Source organism: Tigriopus californicus, chromosome 7 (assembly GCF_007210705.1).
Source record: "Tigriopus californicus strain San Diego chromosome 7, Tcal_SD_v2.1, whole genome shotgun sequence".
In the NCBI taxonomy this organism is placed as follows: Eukaryota; Metazoa; Arthropoda; class Copepoda; order Harpacticoida; family Harpacticidae; genus Tigriopus; species Tigriopus californicus.
Genome location: NC_081446.1, coordinates 2,694,830 through 2,721,551, shown reverse-complemented (window position 1 = coordinate 2,721,551; position 26,722 = coordinate 2,694,830). Strand labels below are relative to the sequence as shown.

At 42.2% G+C, this 26,722-nt stretch overlaps 3 protein-coding genes and 1 long non-coding RNA gene across 4 annotated transcripts; 2 read left to right on the top strand and 2 right to left on the bottom strand.

Annotated features, from left to right (window-relative positions):
* The first annotated feature begins 749 nt into the window (after positions 1-749).
* Positions 750-3,903, top strand: LOC131883360 (U4/U6.U5 tri-snRNP-associated protein 1-like). Its single transcript, XM_059230815.1, has 2 exons — positions 750-1,205; positions 1,252-3,903. Exons 1-2 carry the CDS (start codon positions 750-752, stop codon positions 3,841-3,843), a joined length of 3,048 nt encoding a protein of 1,015 aa, XP_059086798.1. The 3' UTR covers positions 3,844-3,903.
* A 598-nt stretch (positions 3,904-4,501) lies between these two features.
* LOC131884152 (uncharacterized) lies at positions 4,502-19,125 on the bottom strand. Its single transcript, XM_059231821.1, has 5 exons — positions 19,019-19,125; positions 8,931-9,021; positions 5,912-6,183; positions 5,551-5,687; positions 4,502-5,217 (listed from the first exon to the last, which is right to left on the bottom strand). Exons 2-5 carry the CDS (start codon positions 8,982-8,984, stop codon positions 4,505-4,507), a joined length of 1,176 nt encoding a protein of 391 aa, XP_059087804.1. The 5' UTR covers positions 8,985-9,021; positions 19,019-19,125; the 3' UTR covers positions 4,502-4,504.
* LOC131884154 (uncharacterized) lies at positions 19,114-21,114 on the top strand. Its single transcript, XR_009373690.1, has 3 exons — positions 19,114-19,255; positions 19,358-19,548; positions 20,260-21,114. It is a non-coding gene; the product is annotated as an uncharacterized LOC131884154 (long non-coding RNA).
* On the bottom strand, positions 19,253-25,741 carry LOC131884151 (EF-hand domain-containing protein 1-like). Its single transcript, XM_059231819.1, has 10 exons — positions 25,396-25,741; positions 23,305-23,471; positions 23,026-23,230; positions 22,826-22,931; positions 22,497-22,764; positions 21,884-22,071; positions 21,113-21,212; positions 20,144-20,378; positions 19,846-20,071; positions 19,253-19,537 (listed from the first exon to the last, which is right to left on the bottom strand). Exons 1-10 carry the CDS (start codon positions 25,498-25,500, stop codon positions 19,272-19,274), a joined length of 1,866 nt encoding a protein of 621 aa, XP_059087802.1. The 5' UTR covers positions 25,501-25,741; the 3' UTR covers positions 19,253-19,271.
* Between the last annotated feature and the right edge of the window lie 981 nt (positions 25,742-26,722).

Sequence of the window (26,722 nt, the reverse complement as noted above, 5' to 3'; positions counted from 1 at the left end):
ATTTCCCTCCAGAGACAATTAAAAATTGAGTTGAAATTGACAGAGAAAAGGGTCAGGCACACGTCAGCCAGAGTAATGTAATTAAAAAAAAACAGCTTTCGTAATAGATATAATGTCTGCTTTTAATCTGAAATATTAAAAATCGACCCACGCCATCAAATTGAATTCGAATTGACGCGAACCAATGCTATTAGCCGACTCACCTGCTTTGAATTTTGCGCCTAATTCAAACTCCAGTGTAAATGAACCTACAAATCTCGATAACTAGGATAAACGTTATTCTCCTCCGATTAGTTGGCGGTGCTTAATTTTTAAATTTGTGGCAAAATGCTAAAAGGTTTAGATAGAGACTTTAAGGGCTATAAATATCGTCTTAGGTTAGGTTGGGTTAGGTTAGGTAAGGTTAGATTAGGTTTGATGAGGTCAGGTTAAGATTTAAAAAAGTAGCACTGCCAACTAATCGGTGGAGAATAACGTTTACCGATAACTAGTAACTACTGACGCTTCTGACCCTGGACTGACTCTTTGCCTGAAGTGTAAACGGAAGTCCTGCCAAACCCATCCATGGCTAGCAGCTGTTCATTCGGTCTCTAGCGTCTCTAGGTTCAACGTTGACGCCGCACGAAGTTGGCCAACCCGAAAATCGGATCCCAATCGACCGGTTGGAACCGGTTGGAACGTGATAACACACACACCCCGTACATCGCCGCCCGGTCCTCCGAGAGTTGGGGCGCTCCACCAGACGGGTCATGGGACGGGGTAGCAAACGACCCGAATCCGAAACGGAAGAAGGGCAATGGGAAGATGACGACCCGCCGCCGGCCGAAGGGGGGGGTCGTTCGCCGCTGGCCCGCCGGCCCACCTCGGGCTCCCGCTCACCGGGCTCATCGCGTCCGGATAATGAGGGGGATGTGATCTCCTCGGACGAGGATTTCCCCGGCCCACCCGCCCGATCGGCGCCCCGCCCACGCCCACGGCGATCCTCCCGGAAATCCTCGGATTCGGCCGAGGATTCTGAAGATTCGGCCGATTCGGCCCACGCCCCTGGATGGCATCGGAAACGCGTCAAGGACAAGAAGAAGCGGAAGAAGAGCAAGAAAGACAAGAAGAAGAAGAAGAAGCGCAAACACGCCCACGGCGAGGCACCGCGGAGTCATTCCGCCTCCGGCCAGCGTCGCCAAAGATCGCGTCATTCCGAGGATTCCGCACTCTCCGAGAGCCAGGACCGGGTGATTGTGTCGTCCGATNGAGAGCCAGGACCGGGTGATTGTGTCGTCCGATGCGGCTGAAGCCACGGATCGGGAAGGCGGGTCCACGCCCGAGGTCGCCGAAAGAGAAGAAGAGATCGAGACCGCCGTGCCCGTGATCGCCACGCGACGCCGAGCCACGGCCGCGGATTTCTTTCAGGAGGAGGAACCGGAGCCGCGTCGAGATCGATCGCGCTCGCGACCCGCCCCTCGGCGGCCCAGCCGTTCCCGAGAACGGGCCCATCGGGGCTCGCGGCGCGAAGAACGAGCTCAACCTCGATCGCGGGAAGAGCGGACGCGGGAGCGGGAGCGAGAACGAGAGCCGCGGGAGCTCAAAGCGGCGTCGCCTCCGCCCAAGGCCCCGGCACCAGAGGGCGGGTCGCAGAAGATCTTGTCCATGTCAGTGGCTGAAAGCAACGCCCTGCGCGCCTCCCTGGGATTGGCCCCTTTGAAGGAGAAGAACGCGGTGGACCCGAACGGCACCCGTGAAGAGAGGCGCGAACACAAAGCCCGTGAAGAGTTCGCCCGCGCGCAAGGCGGGACGCTCATCCCCAATTCGACCAAACACGAGATCCACAAAGCTCCGGAGAATTTGTCCCAGAAAACGCATGCCGAGAAATTGCGCGAACGAATTCAAGAGCGGAAGAAGAAACGCGAGATGGAAGCGCGGTTATTGGCCATCAAGAAACTGGGCGACTCGGATTCGGACGAGGATCGTCGGGGTTCCAGCTCCAATTGGGTGGAGCGGCAGAAGAAGATTCAGGCGGAAAAGGCGGCAGCGCTAAAACGGGCCCGGATGTTGGAGGAGCTGGAGGATGATTTTGGCGTGGGCCACCTAGTGCAAGAAGCCGTGGCGCAAGATCGAGCCGGGGCTTATGGTAAGAAGGATTTGTCGGGCTTGAAGGTGGAACACTCGGCCGAGAATTTCGCGTCGGGTCGGGATGTGATCTTAACCTTGAAGGACTCGGATGTGTTGGACGCCTCGGCTGAAGACACCCTAGTCAATGTGAATATTATGGATGACGAGCGCACCAAGAAGAAGCTGGAAGAGGTCAAGAAGGCCAAGGTCGGCTATAACGCCTACGATCAGGAAGAAGTGGACGAGCTCACTGGCGAGCTCAAACGCAAGAATATGTTGGACAAGTATGACGAGGAAATCGAAGGCGAGCAACGCACTTCCTTCAAGATCGGTCACGAAGGCGACTACAACGAGGAGGAGCAAATCGAACGCCAACGCCAGAAGATCCGCGAGAAATTGAATGCGGCCAAAAGATTGGAGTCGCTCGCGTTGCCCGAGCTCAAAGTGGCCTCGGATTATTACACCTCGGAAGAAACGGCCCAATTCAAGAAGCCCAAGAAGAAACGCAAGGTCAAGAAACGCATCCTTCGAGCCGACGACTTGTTGGCCGATCTCGAGGCAGATTCGAGTGCCAATAAGAAGCCGTCCAAGAGTCCAGCCCCAATGGATCGATCCAGTAAAGGTGCCCTACCCATGGATTTGGACGAGGATGTCGAGATCAAGTTCGAGGCGGATCTCGATGACGTCAAACTAGAGGATGAGGGCGATATGGGTCTCGAGGCTGCCCTCAACCGTGCTCGTAAACTCAAACAGAAGCGAGAAAATACCGATGTAGCGGAACAAATCCTGGAAGAAATCAAAGCCGAACCGAAAGTGAAGCAGGAGACCGAGGAGGATCTCACCGGATCCGAACTCATCGGCACCTTCGAGGAGGAAGAAGATGGTCACCAAAGCCAGTTTGGCAAGCCCCTTATCATGAATGAGACCGTCGAGTTCTGCCGCAATTTGGGCGCCCGCCAGTTCAACGATCAATTCGAGCGTGGCCAGAAGATCAAGCAAGAATCCTCTGTGTCCAAAGATCTCCTTGAGTTCGAGGAATCCCTCACCTCCGCAGCGGGATCCAGTGGCATTGCCGATCGATCCTCCACCAAAGAGCCGCATCAACGGGGTCAATGGGAAGAGGTGGACAACAACGATGACGATTCGGACTTTGAGCGCGACATGAAAATGGACGTGGATTCCCATGGGGAGGATGACATGAACAATGCGGCCATTTTGGAGGAGGAGCCCGACCTTCAAAGCGGCGTGGCTGCCGCGATCCAGTTAGCCAATAGCAAAGGCTATTGGGAGAAGGAAGAAAAGAAAGCCACGGGGAGTAACCTGAAGCATCTCATGGCGAAGAACTACTCAATCGACGATAAGATGCGCATGGACGATGAGCGTGGTGGGCGGAGAGGCGATCGTTATGGGGGAGGCGGTCCCTCGCAGCCATTTCAAGAGAAGGCCAACTATGTGCCCAATGTTCAGCTCGAGTATATCGATGACGGTGGGCGGCTCATGAACCAAAAGGAGGCCTTCCGATACCTCAGCCATAAGTTCCATGGGAAAGGCTCGGGCAAGATGAAGACTGAAAAGCGAATGAAGAAGGTCATGGAGCAGAGTCTGATGATGAATATGTCCAGTACGGATACGCCGCTGCAGACTGTCGAAAAGCTGAAGAAGAAACAGAAGGAGTCGGCCACACCCTATTTGGTTCTCTCCGGTAACAAGATCAACCCTCAAGATTTAAAGAAGTGAGCAATGTACCACGCAATTCCCCATGAAAACATTTCATAAATACATTCAGTTTCAACTTTTTTTGCATTTTCCAAAGTTTGATTCGTTCAACAGGAGTTGCCTCAAATCCTGACATCATCATTATCGGGACACAATCATTCCTAGCGGACTAGAAACCAGTACTTCATTATCGACAGGTCCAATCAATCAGGTACACAGGAATTCAGTTCTTCTAATCTTAATCGAGTTCGTCATCGTTGGTGATGCTCTCAGGAATGGTTCCAAATTGCCAATCCGTGGGGAATGGGCAAACCCGGGAGGTGGTCACTCCTGTTCTATCAGGCTGAGAGGTGTCCGAACTGCTCCCTAAGGCAATCCGAGTCGGATTGACATTCGAGTAGAAAGCTCCTTGTAATTGCGGATTCACTTGTCCGCTCATGCGACTCAAGTTACTGAAAGCCGTGGTTCGACTTCGGTTACTTCGACTTCGCAAACTGTTCGTATCACTTTGATGATCCAAGGACAAATCCAAGTCTATATGAGGTTCTTGTTTGTCCACGGTCGAGTCGATTTTTGCATTGGCAGCTGCTTCACAGGCATCATGTTCAGTAAGAGGTGCTTGGGAAGACTGGGCTGATGGAGAGGACGCATGATCTAATCCGATATCCCCTCCGGTTTCATGTCATAAACCCGCGGTCTCATCCAAAGTCAGACCTTGTTCCCAGCTCACATTTTTGGAGCATTTGGAGACACGCTGCACTACACTTGGGTGGTCAGAGGTAAAACTGGAGGAAGCCAGAGGATCACCGGGATCTGGTACTTGTTCCATAGCTTCCTCCGCGCTAGAAACCGTGACATCTGGCAAGGGTTGTTTGTCTTCCAGATCTTCAATGATCTCATCGTAGTCTAATGAATTAGTAGCACCGGGATAGCATTGGGGATCCCTCTTCAAATCCTGTCCCGCCCAATTCAGAGTCTCTCTTGAGCACCCTCTCACATGAGAATGGGGATTCGAAGGACTACTACTCGGCTGGATCGAATGGGTGAGGGAACGGTTCAGAGCCAGATAAATCTGGCGAGGCGTCAAAGGGTCCATCATGTCCCATCTGGCATCGGGTTCCCCATGGCATTGCTCGACATGCACGAACATCCGGATCAATCCTTCGCAATCGATCCACATTCGGAATGTGAGAACGATGCGGAAACCCGCATTCGAGGCCACAGGTCGCCAATCCCAATTAGGTTTGAGCAGAATGTCCATGAGTGAGGAATGGGACGCATATTCCTCGATATGGTGATCACAAGAGAAGAGAGTCGAGGCCTCCAAGCCGAAAATATGTGGATCATGAGCAAAGTCCGTTGGACCCAAGGAGAAATCGTGCATGGAAGCAAACCCTGAAAGGCAATACATTCATTTCATCAGTAAGAGAGTCAATCAATCACGCACTAAACCCCATCCAAGGTCGTGTCGCTCTTGAACCCTGTAGAGATACTAGAGACCCTATTTGCCCGACCAATGTTTATCCTTCACCTTCTTGAGATTGGTGAACTCTCTCCATAAACGTAGAGAGCTGAAAATTTCTGTGTGTTAGAAGTACTGAATAGCGGCCCTTCAGTGACAGTGGGTAGAAAAGATTGGTCGGATAAGATGACAGAGCAACGAGAATGAATGAACCTCAGGAATTAGGTAGAGAAGGCAGACAACAAAAATAGATATGTCACGCTCACCTTGAAGGGCTATCTGAACATTTTTCCGAATCAGAGCAGTCAGTTGATGTTTCCGTAGAAATCGACGGATGGATTCGGGATAAGCTCCAATTTGAAGAAGGATCCCTTGAGCATCATTGAGCACACTTCGGAGGAATCTGGAAAAAAAACCAAATCACCCGTCTGACTAATGGTAAAGTCATGGATAGATTGGGGAATGGCCAATTTCTAATGAATCCCCTCCTTCTATGCAGTCTAATTGACCTTTACATTCAAATGGGCAAAATAAGGTCACGATCAGTAACCGAAGAAGTGTGCTTCTTCAAGAGGCACGTTTGTACTAAAAGATGATTTGACATTTCAAACCATCTTGTCTGCTTACGTTGGTCTTTCGTTGGCATGATGAAGGCTTCGATCCAACTCCTGTATATTCAGGGTCAAGTGATCGCCGCGGTTCTTCCTTCCATTGGCATCAACCACAATCAGGTCCAAAACCACGATCTCTAGGTCACGACTCACTGAGATTTCCTGAATCGCAGCCCTGGATTCCTTTTCGAACCAGATTATCTGGCCTACTTTCAGAGTCAGTCCCCATTTGGTCAGCAACACTGGGATGGGGAACCTACTTCGCAAGGTTTCCCCGCGAATTACTTGCTGCAATAGGGCCGAAAATCAATCAAATGTCTTAATTTTCTATGCCTAGCACTCTTATCGGAGTGAATGTCTTTCTTTTCGAGTGGCACGGATTGAACACGTTTACACCAACCAATGTTTTCCAAGCCATCTCATAGGGCAGACACAGTTTATTTTTATGGATACTTTGTATGTAATTTCGACAATCAAAATACCTTGAGGAATCAATTCAGGGATGGGCGACAGAAAAATACTCGTAACACAATGAGATTGTCATTAAACTTCTGTTATGACTATGCGCACAATTTGGCTATAAATGTACATAAATCACGTCCTCTCGATAACCCAAAAATCGGTCTCAACTGGAATGAACGAATTAAATACCTCGAAAAGCCTTAATATTTTGCAGATCCTCACATACTTAGTTCCAAATGATATCCAGAGTAGCTTTTGCGTCATTCTCGACATTCGAAAATGGCAAATCAAGAGCTTGCACAATCCTAGAATACACAATGTTTGGTGTCAGCAGAAACTGATTCGAGTTGTGGACATTTCCCATTGCAATTGGATCTCTTTGGGAAAGTGAGAAGTCGTCAAAAGTCTTCCGCAAAGGCAGCAAAGAAATTGTGTCGCACTTTCTCGAAGCTTAAATTATTTTTGCCCATCTCTGCAGAAAATGACAAATCTGGATTCTCTTCCAGGGAAACGAAAGCTAGTCCCTAGCTTTGGTTTTTCTTTAAAATCCTCGTATTGTCAACTATTTCACGAATTATTCAAGTCTTCAGCTGAATTTTGGTACTGGCAATGTAGTTGAGTGCATTTAGCGCTGAACTAATATTTAAAAAAGTTGCCAAAACATTTGAAACATAAATGGGGGAATACGTTGACTTTCCAGTTAAAAATTCTCGGCTTGGTCAACACCGTCAGTTTTGCAGGGGTAGGAGCAATTATGAGTGCTCGATTTAGATTGTTTAAGACGTGGCTTCAGTCCCCCTTACAGCCCAAAACAAAAGATAATAGAAGGCACTTTTTAATGTAAGAAGAAATTAGCCTAAGGACAAATGCCATAGCTTCCAAAGGGTTATGGATTGGACAACCATAAGTAAACACCCTATGTAAAAAAAAGAAAGACCAGCCCCAAACGTCGCAAAACTTCGAAATACTTTCACATAATTTGAATTAAATCTTGATTCAAAGACACAACTTTCTCACCCTTTCCAATAAAAAACATACTTGAATCTTGGTCTGACAACGTTAATAAGGTAATTTTCTACATTATTGTAGAGTCAAGTCAAACTTTGAATGCAATGAAGTAAACTGCTGGATTACAATGAAGCAACATTTGACTAGCAGCTCTATTATTGTTAAAACATAACCCAGAAAACTAAAATTACAAGAGTTGGAACGACGGAATTGTGCTCTTGAATTTCTGGGGATAAAATACTGAACTTTTATCCTAATGCATAAATTCTTCATAAAAGATGTTTTTATAGCACTCATGCAATTCTGAGCGTTCCTGCCTTGAAGTCAAATGGCAAATGAGTCAGTACAAAAACATACTGCTCTATATATTCCACGACTGCGTTTTGCATTTTGCATTTGAATTATAAGACGCACCTCATATGATACATTTAAATAAAATATTGAATGATATCATGAACACAAATATAGATTAATTTTCATTTTTCCACTCGTATCACATAACACTAAAATATGGAAAGGCAGGCTCTACGGATTGAAACATATACAAAATAAGGAAAGTGAAATGTTTACTACTAAGCCAATCAAGGCTTTTCTAATGCAAACCAAACTTTTGAAGGAGGGAAATGTTTTTCCTCTTTGGTTGAAAAAAAAATCTTTAGAGCCAAGTTTCTTTGTAACATCTTAAGATGAAGTATTGTAAATATTAACAAAAATTGCTCATTTTTCAATAATGGCCGAAATCAAAATTAAAAAGATCGTTTTCAGTGCATTTTCCCACTTCAACTCTGCCTCCCATATACGTATTTCTTCCATATTTAGGCGAAAATATGTCTTTTCAAGTACGTGGACTCTTAATCGACAGTAAATCTGAACCGCAAAGGTGCCTAACCCTGTACCTGCGCCATATCATGAACAAGTGGAATTTGGACGAGGATTCTAGGGTCGAGAATGAACTTAAGGCTGGTGGCTAGATATTTAGGGTTCGTAAGTGGATGTATGATAAGGAAAATGCAACTATGGCGAGTGTGATGAAGGGAGAATGAGTAGTAGTAAATGTAAATTGCTATCGGTGATTACAATATAACAAATATGATACTGATCTCAGTTCGCTATCATATTTATATTATGTCTTTCAGCTCAATTGAATGAGTGAGTCAAAAGTTATACCTCTTCAAAGGCCACTAAGCAACTCTGCACAAAAGCATGAACCAATCATCTTTTGGTAATTGATTGCCCGAAAAAGGCTGGTGCATTCATTCTGTGCCTCATGTTCACGTATCGAGCTTTAAAAGGGTATAATCCAGTTGTTCGATCAAGCTGAAATTGGAATATGGTCTTATAGTGACCTGCCGTTTGTTCCATTTGAATATGTGTATTCTCGCGTTCAAATTGCTTCTACAATCTCTACGATGTAGCATCTGAATCCAAATTCCTATGGTTCATGACCACTTTCAAAAATGTTTTGAAATTAGAGCAATTTGTCATCGTGGCGTCTTCTCTTCAGATCAGAAATATCGTTAAGTTCGTATCGATAATCGTATTAAAGATTTAAAAAGCAGCCTTACCTCTCGCCAAAAGGCTGCGCGGACCCAACGATGAGCACTTTCACCGAATTTCATCTCAAAGCTAGCCCACTTTTTGGAACGCACTTCAACACTGGAACGTAACACAAAGCTTGATTGAATTATTCAGAATTGGTTTGGCTTCTTTATTTCCTTATCATTTACATATTATGCACAACAGGCTACCTCTCCCGGGTGCATAACTCTCCATTAGATGATAATGAAAATCTAGTGCTCGTGATGTCATTGAACATAAAAGCCGCAAAAATGCAGGCAACTCCGTATCAAACCTGGCCAAATTTTGTGCAAAAGGAATTAAGCAATCGCGGAGTGTGCCGAACGATAGTTCCAAGGTGACAACCCTGAGATCGTGTGACAAGAATGACCTCCGGGGAGTTCCCCCGAATCCTTGAGTCTAAATTTAGGGCTCAACATTTGCAGACAAACAGTCGGGAAAGTACATCTCAATCTGAACGGGGACAACGCAACGAAGGCTATGTTGTGGACTCTCTGCGGGCGCTATTTTGACCTTTAGGACAACTTTCCAAACGAGAAAATGTCCTAGACAAAGCGGCGGCCACTCGACATGTGATACTTCTGGCTCTTCGCGACAAAGAAATAGCGAAATGTGTTCAAGTGGGTTAAATTCCATTGACTAACCCAGCCCATGACAACATTAGACTTTCTAGGATTGATGCATGCTCCCAGAAGAAAACAGACTTTGCAACGACGAATTCGGGGCACGTGGAAGGAAGGAAAATGTAGAAAAGGACTTGGCAAATCTTGAATTAATGGCTTAATAATCTTTTCTGTAGCGAGTCGATGGAATCATAATAGCGTTTCAAATATAGCTAGAGCATATCAATCAAATGAGACTGCGTTCGAATACATTAATATTTGCAGGTTGTTGAGAGCATTCCAAAATAAATAAATAAATGTTCAGCTGTTAGTCCTAGAAACTAAACTGAGCACTAAGGGTGGGAGAAAAAAAAATCATGATTTATTAGAAAAATAGTTTGTTTTTAGGGTAAGAAAAACAGTCAAAATAAGTTCCGAAAACATGAAGCTAATTTTCAAAAAGGTGAAAAAAGATTCCAATATGCTTGATTATCCAAGTATTTTGGTGGCTTTTTGAGGCAAAAAATGGCTGGATTGTTGTTTGTCACGGTTTTCTTGTTCTTTGGTTGCGAAAAAAACGACTTGCCCTTAAATCCATGAAAAGAAAAAATGAATTTCAAAGCAGACTCATACCTGTAAATTTTAAGGTGAGGTTCATATTTTGTTTTGAAGCATCCTGAAATCATTGTCCAGGAACGGTTAATAAAATCAATACCAATTGATATCAACGTGCAAAAATCTGAGACACTTTTGCTCAGACAACTTAGGGCATGGTTCATAGAACAAAGTGAAATACGCCTTTTTCTTACCTATCACTAGACTCCGAGAAAAAATGTTCGTGTGTCGAGCAGAAATTCGAGAGGGTGTGCACTAACCTTTTAGCATTATTGGTATTTTTTTTGCATATTTGCACCTTTAAAACCCTTTTTAAGTTTTGACAACTTTTTTTCGTATTTTCTCCACTGTTTTCCCACAGTTTTCTCAACTTTACAAAATAATGAATAAAGGTAACTTTTTTTTCCGAGGTCTACTCCTCATGAACTGTCTTTGTCACCAATGCCGACGAACTACGTATTGATTGATTAAACGAATAGCAAACAGTTATCGATTTCGATATCAGCTAAGCCAAAAGCAAATAATAGATTCTTGCACTTAAAAATGAAATCCTGGTCTTCATTTTAGGAATTGAAATCAATCTCATAGGAGGGTTTGAAAAATCCAAGCCGATCAATGTTCCTACAATAGAACTTCAAATAAAAGATGAATGTCGATAAGGACGGAGATCAATCTCAATGCCAAACTCACGAAGCTTCATTGCATGAAACATAGTTTTGCAAACTTGGAGACAAACGTCTCTTTATGGGTCCAGTAAAAGATGAAAATAGGATATTGGATATCTGAGCAAAGTCTGTCCAACTCACACGAGGAATGACGTCAATTCGTTTCTAGGTTGATTTTTTTCCATCTACCTCCGAGACTCCTCGGCAACGGTGTCCAGGCTTAGCAATAATCGGGGTAAGCCTTAACGAGGGTATTTTTGGAACTCTCTTGCCTTTAAAATGCATTCTAGTCGTGCAACTGGAACACAAAAAGTTAAGTGGACCTTCAACCGTCGCATCTTTGTTCCTCATTCTAAGTTAATTGGAACCATGAAACAAGTGATATTGTTTATTGTTTATCACGAGATATGGTTGCAGTGACTTTATTCTTAATTAAAGATGAGTGCAGTGATTTTATTCTTGATTAAAGATGAGATGGAATCAGTTGATCCAGACAAGAACGTGTTTAGAGGTAGAAAAATGGCCATCAAGCGCAGAGAAAATGATAGACCCAAAGTTGACGGACAGTCTGCTTGAAGCTTCACAGGCTTTCGAGTTCATTGAGACCGCTCAAGGAAACACATTGGATCATGAGGGAACAGCATGCTTCAATCCAGCTGGATCCAGTTTGTTCCCATAATTAACATACGCGTCCTTCCTTTGGATGTTGATTTCAGGAAACATTGTCTTGTTCATAATGCTTAAGACATCCCACAGATTCTGGGACTACCATCGAGTATTCATCTGAAACGGTTCTGTCTCTCGCTCTCAATGGTTTCTACTCGTCCACTAATCTACCAGATATCCCTTGGTAGCAAGGCCAAGAGCCACCTTATAGATGGTTCTTGGAATACTTGAGGCTGCATTCAAGTGTGACATTCATTAGTTCCACTTTCTTGGAAAGTTCCTCTTTAGCGCGATTTTCCACACTACTAACCACACTCATGATCTTCGATAACTTGGCCTTTATTGAGCACGCTCTCGAAATGAAGGCCACTTTCTAATAAGAAATATTCGAACAACGGGGAGTTTGTTCACATTTCTTTGAATCGTTGTACTACAATAATCGGAAAGCCTTTGAGACTTGACGGAGGCCAAGAATACCATTTTGCTATACATTTGTTTGTTTGCATACTTGAACAGTTGCTTCCAAATGAACTATTTATTTATTCTATGATCAGTTCAAGAATTTGCTAAACTATTATTATTATTTGGTTTATTTTTTCACGGGCTTTCCTAACCGCAACAGAGAATGTAATCCCCAGTACTATTAAATTCGTCTATTTATTCCCTTTCAATCTTTATATGACAATTGGTCTACCAACGAATTTGAGTTGGCAGACCGAGCTAGTCCTTGAATGTAGGGTTGATCTGGAATGCTATCTAAAAAAAAATCCAAGTCTGACTTGAAAGATGCTACCGGATCAACAAGGCCTACGTATTCCCTACGAATATCAGAGGGAAGCAAATTAAACAATGAAGGAGCCCGAGAAAGAAGAGATGTGGACTTCATTGTTCGAACTAGCCTGGATTCTCGAGGGCTTGAAGGTGCTCACAAAACGCACATTAAGCCTCTACGGTCTCTAGAATTGACCCTAAATCCTGGGTTTGGACAAAGCTCATGGATGCCTTTGAAGACGCACAGTATCAGATACCTTTCAAATCTTCTCTGAACATTAGACAGTCCCAACCTTTTTAATCTCTCTCAATACGAGAGCTCTCTCATTCCTGTGATGTTCCTAGTGAAGCATATTTGGACTTGTTGGACCTTTTGTAAGTAAACCTGCTGAACTCATTGGAGCCCAAATGGGTGAAGCATTTTCGAGATGTTGCTAAACAATCGACTTGTACAGAGTTAGCATCGTGATGCTACCTCTGTTCTTAAACGTGCGATATATCCAACCACACATTTGAAAAGCTTTACCCACCTTCAACTGGATATGCTCATAGAACTTTCCATTATTTTGGAGGACTACACCTAAATTTTTCATAGATGAGACCTGCTCAATATCTGTACCTCCATTACCTACAAGTGGAGTATTCAAAGGAGTTGACCCAAACGTCATTGAGCGGAATTTCATTCCGTTTAGGATCATATTACTCTGAGTAAATGAAGAATAGTTTGTTTCTAGGTCCTTTGAAAGGCCTAGTGGAGTCTTAGCCATTCCTACCAGAAACTAACTTCGTCAGAATAAGAAGGGAGACTGGCAGCAATTCTAAGCTTTTGAGCGGGGCAACGAATATCATAAACATGAGGGGCCCTAAGATGGAGCCCTAGGGAACACCCGACTTGACATCGTGTATGTCAGTAAGGGATCCCTCGACATTAACAATTTGCTTCCTATCCTGAATGAAGCTTCTTATCCGATTGAGAACCTTGCCTTGGATCCCAATGTCCTGAAGTCTATTTAACAAAAGGCCATGATCTACTTTATCAAAGGCCTTGGCAAAATCTAGATAGACAACATCAACTGACTCGTTCCTTTCCAGTCCCTCAATGACCTGCTCCACAGTTCATGCTCATTCAGTTGGGTAACCGTGCTAAAATGTGCTCGGAACCCGTGCTGGCTAGGAGGAAGGACTTCATTGACTTCAAGAAATTCAACAAGTTTGGACTTCATGATCTTCTCAAACACCTTTGCAATATTTGAATCGAGAGAAATCGGCCTATGGTTACTGGGGAGCGACTTGTCTCCCGCTTTAAAAATTGGAACAACGTACGCTTACTTCAGTTAGATGGAAACCTGCCCCGATCCAAGATGCAACGCATCAAGTACGAGAAAACAGGAGCAAGAAGCAGAGAGCATCTAATCAGAAACTGAGATGTCACACTATCAGGACTAGGAGAGCTCGAAAGCCTCAAGCCCTTTATGGCCTCTAAAGCATCTTGATCTGTGACTACAAGATCAGTTAAGAGCTCAAATTGACAGGCCTTGTCAATCTCAACAGACTCATCTTTAGAGCAATGAGCTGTTGCTTCTAAACTCAGCGGGGTTGAAAACACACTAGAGAACTTATCTCCAAGATGTTGGCCATAGACACTACTTTGTCCATGGCTTCCCCATTGACCTCAAAAGTCCCTACAGGGTATTTCATCTTTCTCTTCGAGTTCTAAATCTTTCATAGACGAGACCTGCTCAATGTCTGTACCTCCATTATCTACGAGTGGAGTATTCAAAGGAGTTGGCCCAAACGTCATTGAGCGGAATTTCATTCAGTTCAGGGTCATATTACTCTGAGTAACCGAAGAATAGATTGTTTCTAGGTCCTTTGAAAGGCTAGTGAAGTCTTGGCCATTCCTACCAGAAACTAACTTAGTATCGTCAGAATAAGAAGAGAGACTGGCAGTAATCCTAAACTTTTGAAGCGGGACAACGAATATTATAAGAAGGAGGGGCCCTCAGATGGAGCCCTGGGGAACAACCGACTTGACATCATGTATGTCACTAAGGGATCCCTCGACCTTAACAATTTGCCTCCTATGATGAAATGTGTATTTACTTTTGTGAAAATACATGTCCCAAGTTCAGCTTGTCCAAGTGCTAGAATATGGCTTCAGGACTTATCACCAAGTTCAACTTTTTGTGGAAAGCGGACTCTGGCCCCGCTGAAGTCCGGTGGAGGACTCTTGTCCTTCCCGTCCAAAGTCCCACTTTGATATGATTTTGTCAAATTCAATTATCTATCAAGGGCTAGCATCTTACATGGGCCGTTCATGACGGTCCGTTTTCAGAAAACATCCAATGAATAAAATTCAAATCTATAATTACAAGCCTGTCAATTAGTCTAAATTCTTGAAGAAAACTTGAGTACACCTGGACATAAATTCGGACTCGCCCCAAAACAAATTCAACCTGCAGGTCAAACAACGGTGCCAGATGCTTGCTTATAAGGAGAAGGAGAAGTTGTGGTTTTGGCGTAGTCGCCTTATCAAGAGAGCGGACCCCGGTTGAATCTTCCACCCTGACATTCTTCAAGGAAAGTTTTAAACGCTCACCACACCGAAAGCACTGTTTTACAAAGACCCGACATCATATGCAAGGCCCACCTGGCTGATCAAACATAACTAAAATCAGTACCCAAAACAGAAAGGATACTTGCTGTTGCTATATTGTGTATCCAGATGATTGGTGGGAAAGGCGCGTTAAATCACGATATTCTTTCTGCTCTTAGAGCATAAAGAGATATCGGAAATTAAAATTTGGAGATATAGAGCCCCTGATGATGGCAGTTTCTTTGAGTTCTCAATCCGAATAAGAAAGTTAGCAAAATATATTTGAATGAGACTGAAGTGGCAGAAAGAATGCCGCCATGTCAGGCTTTATTGCATTGACAACACACAGAAGTGGAGAATCAATCAGCAACAGACAAAACTGCTTATTGAAATTTATCACCGGAATTAAGGTCAAAATTCAAGACTCAAGTTGTTACTCTTGTTCAAGAATCAAGTGAACATTTTGAAAAAGAAGAAGTTTCAATCCATTTTGATATTCAAAGACATAATGCAGCAATCAAGCCCATTGTCAAACCAGTGGCAAAATCCAAACGTCAGCTAGTCCCTAATGGACATGAATCAAATGCTAAAAACGTCAAAGGAGTATCCCTCTTTGCCATGGATGTCAACGGATTGGACGAGAAGAGCCAATTAGAGCAACGAACTGTAACACAATCCCAACTCCAAGTTGTTACTCCAGTTCAAGAATCAAGTGAACATTTTGAAAAAGAAGAAGTTTCAATCCATTTTGATATTCAAAGACATAATGCAGCAATCAAGTCCATTGTAAAACCAGTGGCAAAATCCAAACGTCAGCGTTTCTTTCGTGAAGAGGAATCAAATGCTAAAAACGTCAAAGGAGAACCCTTCTTTGCCTTAAAAATGAACCAATCAACTTTGGATCAAGAATCAATTGTTAAAGCTGTCGGGTCAGAATCTTCTTTCTCTTTTGACGTGCATCCGAACAGAACAATTGAATCTAAGCCATTACCTTTGGCAAAACAAAAAAACGTTTGTTGCTCTTACAAATCTTGAACAAAAATAGGGACAACCAAGTTCCACCATCGCCGATCTCAAAGTCGCAAGACCCAGCCGACCAAAAGCGGCCCAGGAAAATCAATTGAGCCGAATGTTGAAACTGACAGGAATAGCCACGGTTCACGATATGACACCAAAACTACTCCGAGAACTCCTATGAAGTCAATGAAGCCAGACATTCGAAGTGGATGGAAAGGTCGAAAACCGACAATATATTTACGAATAAAACATTCGTGTTATGGCCTTAGTTTCCGATCCCGCCGAAAGCACATGAGTGAAAAGGAATTAACCGTGGAGATTGCTCGTGCTATGGCTAGAAAACGAGCGGCTCACAATCCAGTGAATACAGTTTTTGAGAAACTTGCTGGTTGGAATGTGTGAGAAACATCCAAAGGCGATTGCGTTGTTTCAACAGAAGTAGTGAAAGTCATGCAATCTGTTCGAAACCCAAACACAAGTATAGACGTGGAGGACTATGGTTATAGGTTTGTGGTTTTTGAGGGGATGAACACCGGGCATCATTTCCGTGGATTTAAGTTAATCATGTAACATTCTTTGCTCGTTTGCTTTCAATAAAAACCGAGATTTTTGCACCTTATTGTCTTGCTTTCCATAAGCAAACAACGAGCTAGAGTATATTTCTTTTGGCCTGATTTGATGGACTATAATAGGAAGAGTGTCATCATAAGAAACAGCATTTTTGAAAAAAGTATCTTGCATTTTGAAGATCAGCCGGGGACAGCTATGCTAACGTGGATCAGCTTTGACTTCATATTGATCACCAACAGCCCAGATGGTGACATCATCAGCATAACTGACATTGTTGTTGTGGCTAACGTTGAGACGAAGGGGAATGTCAGCCATCAACACCAGGAACAAAAGGGGTCCCAAAATCAAACCTTGGCGGACTCAATACTTCACTGGCAGGTAAACGTTATTCTCCACCGATTAGTTGGCGGTGCTACTTTTTTAAACTTAACCTAACCTTATCAAACCTAACCTAACCTAACCTAACACGATATTAATAGCCTTTGAGGTGTCCCTCCCAACCTTTCTAATAGTTTGTCACAAATTTAAAAATGAGCACCGCCAACTAATCGGTGGAGAACAACGTTTATCTCACTGGCATGCGGTCCCACTCCACACAACTTTGTGCTGACCACCTTCCATATGGGATTTTAACCACCAATGTGGGTATACCATTTACATTCCTCGCAGGTGGTGTGTCACGGAGTCCCTTTATGACAGTTGTGACTCAGATAGCATTTGCAAAAGAGAACCGAAATCTGAATGGCATTTCCACCTCAGATGCCTGGATCAGATTGCGGTGCCTGAGGTGACATCGATGGTGAACCGGAGGTCCTCTATCCTTTCCACATGGAAAATATTGGTAGCAGGATAACATGATTATTATCCATATATTTAAATAGTAGCCAAAACGAATGTACATCTAGTCATTGACGTCGGAATGATATTTGAATGGGTCAGATAAACAATTTCCTTTACTATCAAAAGACAATTAGACAAAAAATAGACTTCCCTCATCGTATCCCTGTTCATGACCAATTATTGTGGCAAAATTCAAACTCCTTCAGACTTGAGTGATATTTCTTGTTTTATGCTCACAGGGATTCCCAAAGTCCCTTTCCCAGCATGCCAAGGCTACAGTCAGACGTGAAAACGATTGCAAGTATAATTAAAAAAGATGGTTTTTTTTTGTAAATGTGTCAAATGTTTCTATTTTTTGCCATTTTCTGCCACCAGGTGGTCGAAATGGTCAAAAACAATTTCTCATCCCTGATTGCAAAACAGAGCTCTAAATAAAAACCATGGTAACCCCGTGTAAAAATTATTTGAAATGATTGTTTTTATCCTGAGATTTCATTAAGAAAATTGCTTGAATAATCCGATATTGATGAAATTGTAGAAAAAATCATCAATATATTTCAAGCCAATTGGACTAAACAGCAAGAACGTAAAATTTCTTGAATTCTAAGAAAATGCAGTATGTTGGAGGATCAATATTGCTTATCGCAGTCATGAAAGTTATCAGTAGACCTCGAATAAAAAAGTTGCCTTTTTAGCCGACATAATTTTATTCAGTTGAGCAAACGCGAAAAAGTTGAGAAAACATGAAAAAAAAAGTTGTCGAAACATGAAAAAACATGTAGAAATTTGCGAAAAAAAAGTGTAGAAATGTGCAAAAAAGGTGTAATTCTGCAAACATAGATGTCATGGTAAACAAATTGACTCTCTTCTGGAGCCTACTGTTTTAGTGCTGAGGGCGATTTTGTTCAAAAAATAATTTTGGGTCAGATCAAACTCAAGACGGTAGATGTAGCTCAACTGCAATCTCTCTTTCTTAGCAGACTTTCCAAAACAGAAAAGGGGAGTTGAATTTGATACAGTAAATTCGTTCGTAGACCAAATATTGTATGTAGTTCAAGCGGCAACGGCTAGACAAATCATAATTTCTAATTTTGATTATGCCGGGGATTGCATTTTTAGCAGTGATTAGTAAAGCCAATGAAAACTCAAATAAGAAAAATGCTAAGTTTTTTTTCCGGCTTTTAATCTTTTATTCCGAGGTCTAGTCATCAGTCAAAACCGTTGTTTCATAATTCATTTCAAAAGGCGGAAAGCACAAGGTTCACCTGCTCATTTCATTCATTTTTTATCTATCTAATGATCACGCGCAATAGTTGTTCAACTGATTATATTTCCAACGAGGTAAGAGCAGTGGACAAGTCCTGGAAACAATTGTCCTCATGATGGTTCCACCATAATTTCAAGTGGAAACAATGGTGGCCAAGCTCCCAAAAAATCCTATAGAAACTTGCTATAAGAATGCCCAAGATTAGCCATCAGTTTGTTAAGAAATGCATGAAAGGAAGCCCAAATAATCTTATTCAGTTATGTAAGCCTAAACTGAAACCAAATCCTGGAGATGGGGTTTTCTAAGAAAACTTTTGGAGCTTTCGGGGGAAACATGATCGCTCTGTTTCTTCCCCGGTATCGACAAATCCTTTTCCTATGAATCACAAGACACTCTTATGAAACCTCATAGGTATAGTTTATTCGGCCTTGACGAAGCGTTGAAAACCAGCTCAAGATTAGCTTACCTGGATTGCCAAGAACTTGGCCTCACTTATTTCTTAAAACACATTTTTGATCGGAGATTTGTCAAACAACAAGCTGCTTATTTGCTCGGGAGTTTATTATGATCTGATATGTAACATGCATTCTGATTGGTCCGTTTTGTTTGGGCTCTTCCAATTGGCCTGTGAAAATTTCAAATGATTGGCGCTAAAAGTGGATAGATTAAAGGCTACTATACAAGACAGGGCGGACTACAAAAGGTAACACATAGAGAAATTAGTCATTTTCCTCGCCAGAATTTGATAGGGAATAGTTGTCAAAGCGGATTTGGTTACGTTCAGTCTCATGTGTTTCATCTTCAGCCGGATTCGAGTCGTGCGAATCTGGACCAAGCTTGCCGTTGTCCTGGAAATATTGCCGTAAAGTGGACGTGTTGCGGACGGGGAGGGGCTTCCGAGCCGATTCGTCAATCAGATATTTCAGGACTCGATCGTCAGCCCCAACGATCTCGAACTTTCTGCCATGAATGATCAAAATTGACCCTGAAGAGGAAGTATGTACCAAAACGTCACTTCTACGGAAAAGTTGATGTGTTGGTCAAAGTCTTTGCCATATAAAGTAAAAATTAATAGCTTCCTCGATCTTCGTTGAAAAGCCACATACTGACGTAGTGGTAGCGTTTGATTTCTTAATCTTTACTGACACCCTCAGGAGCTAATAGTTTCCATTTTGTATTCCTTAAGATGGGTGTCATTGGTCAGGTAATGTCATTTTGCCCTTCTTATGAAACTTTCGTAAAAAATCCTTACCTCTCTTCGAACATTTTGCTAGCAAACATTTACGTGCTTACCAATGTAAAAGTCATCGATGGAGTAAAAATCCGTTTCGCCGTTAACTTTCAAATCTGGTTTGGCAACCTTGGAACGTTCAAGGTATTTACCACAAAATCTCCCGGAGTTTGGAGGCAATCGTTCAAATATGCTCACTGTGTCGTCGCAAAGGAAGTAAGTGAAAATAAACTTTCTATTGGCGTCGTGTAACCATGGCGAGTGGATTTTGGCTTCGAATCTCAAGGTCTGAAAGGAAATCAATTTTTCATTACCAAAAAGTGCATTTTTCCCACCACTTCTAAGTGTTGGTTGCCTTACCTTGCCGGAGAATTCGAGAAACTTTTTAAAATCCTTTTTAGGAGGCTTAGGCGTGAGTCTTAAACAATTTTGTAACGAGTCCTCAGGGTTGCCTATGGTCACAATTGTTTGCTCAGGGACGGGAATAATAGGCTCTGGTGACGGCAACGTGACGGTCTTCTGCGGCTTTACCTCCTTACCCAAGACATGTTGAATGTATTGTTTGGTAAAAGCGTCGCAATCATAGATGTAGAACCTACAATAGAAGAAATTCCGTTTCTCAATAGTGGAACAGACGTAACCATGTCCGTGGCATGAGAGGAAGGCCGTGTCTTTGTGACATATTGACACATGACATGCGTCCATCCAAACCATTTGGTGCCATAAGAAGAGAAAATAATTGTTAGTATATAGGAGCGTTTCATTGTGGAAAGTCCACTTTGAAGTACATCCTTATGAGTTTCTTTCAAAACATCGTCGATGATCAACCTGAAGAAATTTTACAGGGCCTTCGGGTGTCAAAATAAAATAAAAGGGCTGTTCAAATTGCAAAAGCTACATCAGACTCCTGACGAGACTGTCAAGGTTTTTCAATGTCCCCATCTCTCTCTGACGAGAAATACGTTATATAACCTTTTGATGTCCAGATTACATTTCTTTTTCTTTGACTCCAAGAGGAAAATTGAACACGATGCCTCAACTCATTTCTACCATGTGGCCTTTCATCTCAGATGAACAGGAATGGACGACTTGCAGATACAGATAGCCCACGTCCTCCTCCGCAATTGGAACTTTTCATGAGGTCATCAATCGGAAAGAGTACCAGAGGAGGTAAATTGGGACCAAAAAGACCATGGAAGAATGACGTCACGAACAACACCAAGACAATGAAAATCAAATGAGGAGCATGTTCGTTGTGCATTGATCACAAAGAAATGAACAACCCATTTGAAAATTCATCAAATAATTCTGGCAGATTTTTCAACTTACCTTCTATTCAGAACGGACACGTTCTCCCCGACAATGAAGTCCTTAGATTGGTAAAAATCCTCTGGGGAGTACGGAATAGATGAGGGAAACTCGTCGCATCCTAGAATGGATAGTGTCACATAATAATATTGGATCTGAATTGAGATTTTCGTACCCTGCCAATCGCCAATCAAATCGATATGTATTATGAGCTACTGTCCTGTACACCCTGGTCAGATTGAACAAAGACTGAGCTCGGGAAAGAAAGCCTGTTCAAAATTTTCAACCCAAAATCGCTCATTCAATAACTATCCTAACTTGCTATCATTGTGTATTGTTTGTACCACTCCAACCACTTTCATGGTGTATCAAAAGTGATGGCTTGGTGAAGAATAAGTTAATTTTACAATATATAAAGTAAAATATGATAAGGTGATATGATGTTTTAAGAAGATGACAATTTGTTATAAGAAGATGATAGGATGTCATTAATTCGTCAAGTGTTGGTGGTGGTAGCCAAAGGCAGATATGTAGAAGGATGACCAAATAACTTTCTCTGATGATTTCTATCTCTTGTCACCGATATTCAAACCTTTTGCGCTTGAAAAAGATCTCGCGCTATTGCACTTGAATCTCAGGTATACAAAACCGATTTCGGCCAAGTATCTGAAGAAATATATAGTCAGCCGTACGATTCAATTGATATATACACTTGTAAATAGAATACAGTATGCGTATTATATAATTTAATCAAACGAGCATAATTCATTCATATAAAGGTATTCTACATACCACTTCGAGGTGGTGTCTTGGGCACTTGTTGGCGCCTCAAATATTTGGCTCCAGCTGCTGATTGCGGCCGCTCGGATCGCATCTCTCGGATCTCGACCGTGTCATCGGCCAGATAAAAGTGAAGAATGAACTCTTTTTCTCCACTCTTACCCAACGGATATTTGGGCAAGTCACTTCGACACATGAACCTTAAATGGAATTTTTGCAAAATAATAGGGCAACAACTCTTTGGGTTTGAAGGGAAAAGAAGTTTTTGCCCCTGGATATACCAAAAAAGTTCAACAGCTGGGAATTGAACACCCACAATGGAACAAAACAAGGGTTTCTTTGTTTGTCTTTCAATATAGCAAACGGTTCCTTCAAATTTGAAAACCCCTATTTTCAGAAGCTACTGCAGAATGCGCAAGGTCAGTAAAAACAAGTTGTTTATGATTGCATTGGACTTGTGGTTGCTTCTCCGTCAACAAATGGGAGAATCCGATCCCAAGGAAAAGGGAAAATCTAATCATTTGAAGAGGAAGGCAAAACTCGTTGAATTTATATTTTGGTTTTTTTTAAACCTCTTCTCAGCAAAAATAAGAATGAACACGGAGAAACAAAAGAAGAGCCTGACCTTAACACCCTGCCGTCATTTTCGTAGAACTTGCGCAACTTGTTCTCTTTGGGATAACTCTTTGGATTATCTTTGTTCTGGAAATTGGCTCTCTCTGGTGTTTCGTGTTGATGAATATCCATCTTTAGCGGGAAATTTGAAACCATCATCTCCCCCGTGGTCTTGCTTTCATCGGAATCCTTCATTCCCTCCTCCGTAAGATATTTTCGAGTGAACTCGTCGCAAGACCGAACGACATAAGTTCGTCCGTAGATCTTCAACGGTTCTCCTGCAAAGATTAAATGCACCACTCAGGTCCACCTCATGTTCCCAGGAAATTTGTACCTCACCTATCTTGATGTCGGTCCAATGGTAAAACGATCCTTCACCTAATATACTATCGTTCAAAGGAACTCGATGCCGTTTCAATTGTAGACCTTGGTACAGGCCCGAGTTCTAGAAGGGAATTGTTAGGTTTGGTTCCCTTAACATTTCACGATCCAATTCTAGACCGAGATTAGACGAATCCGACCTCTAAAAGTGCCCTTACCTTGGTTCGAGGTTCAATTATCATCATGGTATCATCAACGAGATAGTATAAGATGTGAACCAGTCTCCGCCGAAAGTCGTCACCAACGCACTCGTCAAAGTGGGCAAAAAATCTCAGGACTTTTTGGTCCAAGTCGCAAAATTTGGGCCTGAAAGCCGGGGCCGATTTGGGCCTGCTTTGCCCATAGATTCGCTTTTGGTTGAACCTAAACGGACATGACCAAAACACATTTCTTGGGTTGCCTGGCAATGCATTATTGGAGTTGGATATGTTCCTTACTTAAAGGGATCTTCGACCATATCTTCGTATTTCTGGCGAGCCTTTCCCTGACCTTGAATCAAAAGGTCTTGAAGCAAGCGCTCTCCGCCGATTCCCAAGACTGGTTTCTTTTGAACTGGGATTCCATTGCGAAACCCCAAAGTCTGACATCGATGGAAGCGTGTGGGCTGAAACAATAATATTCATCATTGTCCAACTAAAGAGGGTTGCATGTCCTTTTGGATGAGAGAGCCTTTAGTTGGCATTTGGTTTCTCCGATGCAGTGTGACCTGATAGTCTTGAATCAAGAGAAATAACACTCCTATTCCTAATAAGCATTTATCTATTTCTGGAAATAATCAATGTGACTCTATCATGGATTCCTCTCGATATGGGACAAGGGAGAAGAAAATGTCGCGCCATTCATATTGTCAAAAATTAGCACTTAAGATGAACATAAAAAATCTGGCCAAATCAATTCACGTGGTCAAATTTGGCCCTAAAATCTGATCTAGAGAACTCATGAGATAATAGAAGTAATGTTGTACTAGAAATATAAAATTTGAATCCTCATGCTCCTCTTGACCAGCTTCATAAGTAATGTAAATATAGCTTTAAAGATGCCTCTTTACACTTAAAATGCCTCAAGTGTGAGCTGCCTTTCAGTGCAAGGATTTACATTTATGAAAAGGGACTCAGAGCTATTCCGGCCCAGAGCATGTCCATTTGGCACAAAACCTTTTCACAATCAATATTTCTAGAAGTTGGTGACTCTACCCAGCACCACACTTTTTTCCTAATTCTGTTTGACTTCTATCAAAGTTATGGTTATGATTATCCTTTAGTGGCACCATAATCTTTGGTTTACATGTCTCAAGGAATATTAAGAAAAATGTCATGAATGAGCAAAAAACTCTCTTGTAACCGTGTGTTATTTCCGGGCAGGTGCTGTAGTTTCATTACCTCATTCATTTATCGATTAGACGTCGATCGACATTCGAAGGCTTAGGTCGAATATTGCAATGTTTTTATTCCTTATTATCACATCCAGCAATTGCCAGAGGAAAAGATCGTCAAGCCTGGCTGCATTCTTATTGAGCTGGAAATCTAAATTAACATGCTTTCGTTTTAAAAAATGTAAAAATGTTTTACATTATGACCAAGATATGGTTTTTGTCTTCAGATTCTAGGTGTGACTTTTGTTCAGATTTCATGTTTTATGATTGTTTGATGCAAGAAAAAAAGCAAGAAAATGTAGCAATTAGCAAAGAACTTGGCTTATTTATAGCCTTTCTGTCTCAGATTTGTGTTAAAAACTGTCAAAATGAAGAGTGGTTTGTGGGTACAGACATTTTCTAAGTTACTAGGTAATGACCTATTTCCAATAAGTTAAGGAGCCTTGATTAGCTTTAAATATATCACAAAAGGTGAGAATTTATTCCAAATTCATACGTTTAACTTTTGCCGTATACACGCTTATGCCATTGTTAATGAATTGAGGTACTGGACCGACACCAACTTCCGTTACAACTACTACCTACAATCGGAGGCCAATCACTCGACGTTTCTTTCATGGTAAAAGGTACGAATTTAATCAATATGTCTACGGATTCCCGCATTAAACTTATTACTCATATTCGAATTGAAACGGGATCTACAATTTGGTCTCACCTTAAATTAACAAATGGAAGAAGATTACATAAGGACGCGATATTTTATTGACAAGCTTAATTCAGTATTATAAATGAATGTTTCATCACTTCAGATGATACGACATAACTATTGTGTGGAAAGCAATTTGACATGGAGCAATTTGGCTGGCTTTCAACAAGACGCAAGGAATTTCGTGCGACAGGACGATAAAGATCGAAAATTTCCAGACAGAACTTCAACTAATCAAACATCAAGATCCGAAAGAAAAGGGGGGGAAAAGAAAAAGTTTGCGCCCACACCACCCTGGCGAAAAAACTGCTAACAAAAACTTCTCGCAGATTTGCTTCCAGCTTTCTCCGACTAGAGTAGTTACTAGTACACAGGTATTACTTGGGATTAACCCCGCATCAAAGCTATTAATGTTTTGTCCCGATTTTCAAAGTATCAGCATCACCTTACCTGGAAACTTTTAAAGTCATGTGGGACTTCAGTATGCTTTTGAACTTCCCGCTCATATTCACGGCCTTGTTGTGATTGACTTCGAGTAAATTTTACCACCGGCATCTCGTGCTTGACAGTTTGACTGGATTACGTGATGCGAAACCTGAGCTCGATTTTGTGAGCTTGGACCGATTGGGGTACTGCCGATTTCGACCAGACAACCCCAAAAAGCGGCTTACAACCCCTGTTGTTCACAAGGGTGGTTGTTCCTTCCACAGATCCACAATCACGACTGGATACAAGACCTCCACCGAGGAGATACTTAGGTAGAGAATGCAGTCATTCAATTTTTTCAGGTACGAAAGGAGAGTGAGGTGTTCAATCATTTACCTGTCCCTTCCCCTCTTACAAATGGACCTAGGTCCTCCCTGTTCCTTTCAGATTTCCAGGGAACCCTCGTCAAGGGGTGACGAGGGACTGTAAACCTCAGAAACAGGGGCCGAAGCAACTTTTTCCAGCTCGAGTAATGTGTGAAAATGGCTCGCAATTTGGTTGTCTTTCCAAGGGGGAAATGGACCATGGAACATTCACAAGTAGTACATGGAAATGCGTCGTTACAGGGCCTCTCATTCATTTTTTCAGTTGGGTTTTAGGGCAAAAGTCAAACCAAAGAAGCTTCGCAAAATGGTGCATTATCTATCTAGTTAATGAGGTCGTAAAAGGCGGAACAGAAAAAGCACTTAGTGGGGATGGGCCTGAATAGATAGAACCTTTTAAAAGGTAAATCTGTGGCAGGCTTTACTTGTACTTCATAGGCTTTTAAAGTTCGATGACTCATTTCAATGGCTCTTGCGTGGATGTATAGTTTCTAGTTCCTTTAAAAGTCTTTTGATAAATCCAATAAGGCCACTTGCAACGCAATGTGCTATTCACATTTTAAAGGGAAAGTTAATGTAGCATGAAACTTACATTATACTTCAAATAAATAAAAAATCAAATCTGCTCTTATGCAATTCTTAAATGGCGTAATGAGGCGGCCAAAAGTACAGATCACCTCCTTGGAACATAACCTTAATTTCCTTCCGGTTCTTGATCGTGGCTGGCCAAAACATTTCAAATCAATAGATTATAAAACGTGTTGCTTCATGCCAAAATGGGATAAATGAGTTGCAAGGTTTTGATCAGTAAAGAGTCTCTTTTCAAGAATTGTCTTAGTTTTGATATCGTTAAGGAGAAGGTGATGGTACCCATTGACTTCAATAAGCAATGTCCGCAGCTCTTTTTTTACCCGTAACATTGGTGTACCTTAAAGAAAGGTGTGCCTAAAAGAAAACTCAAAAATTCC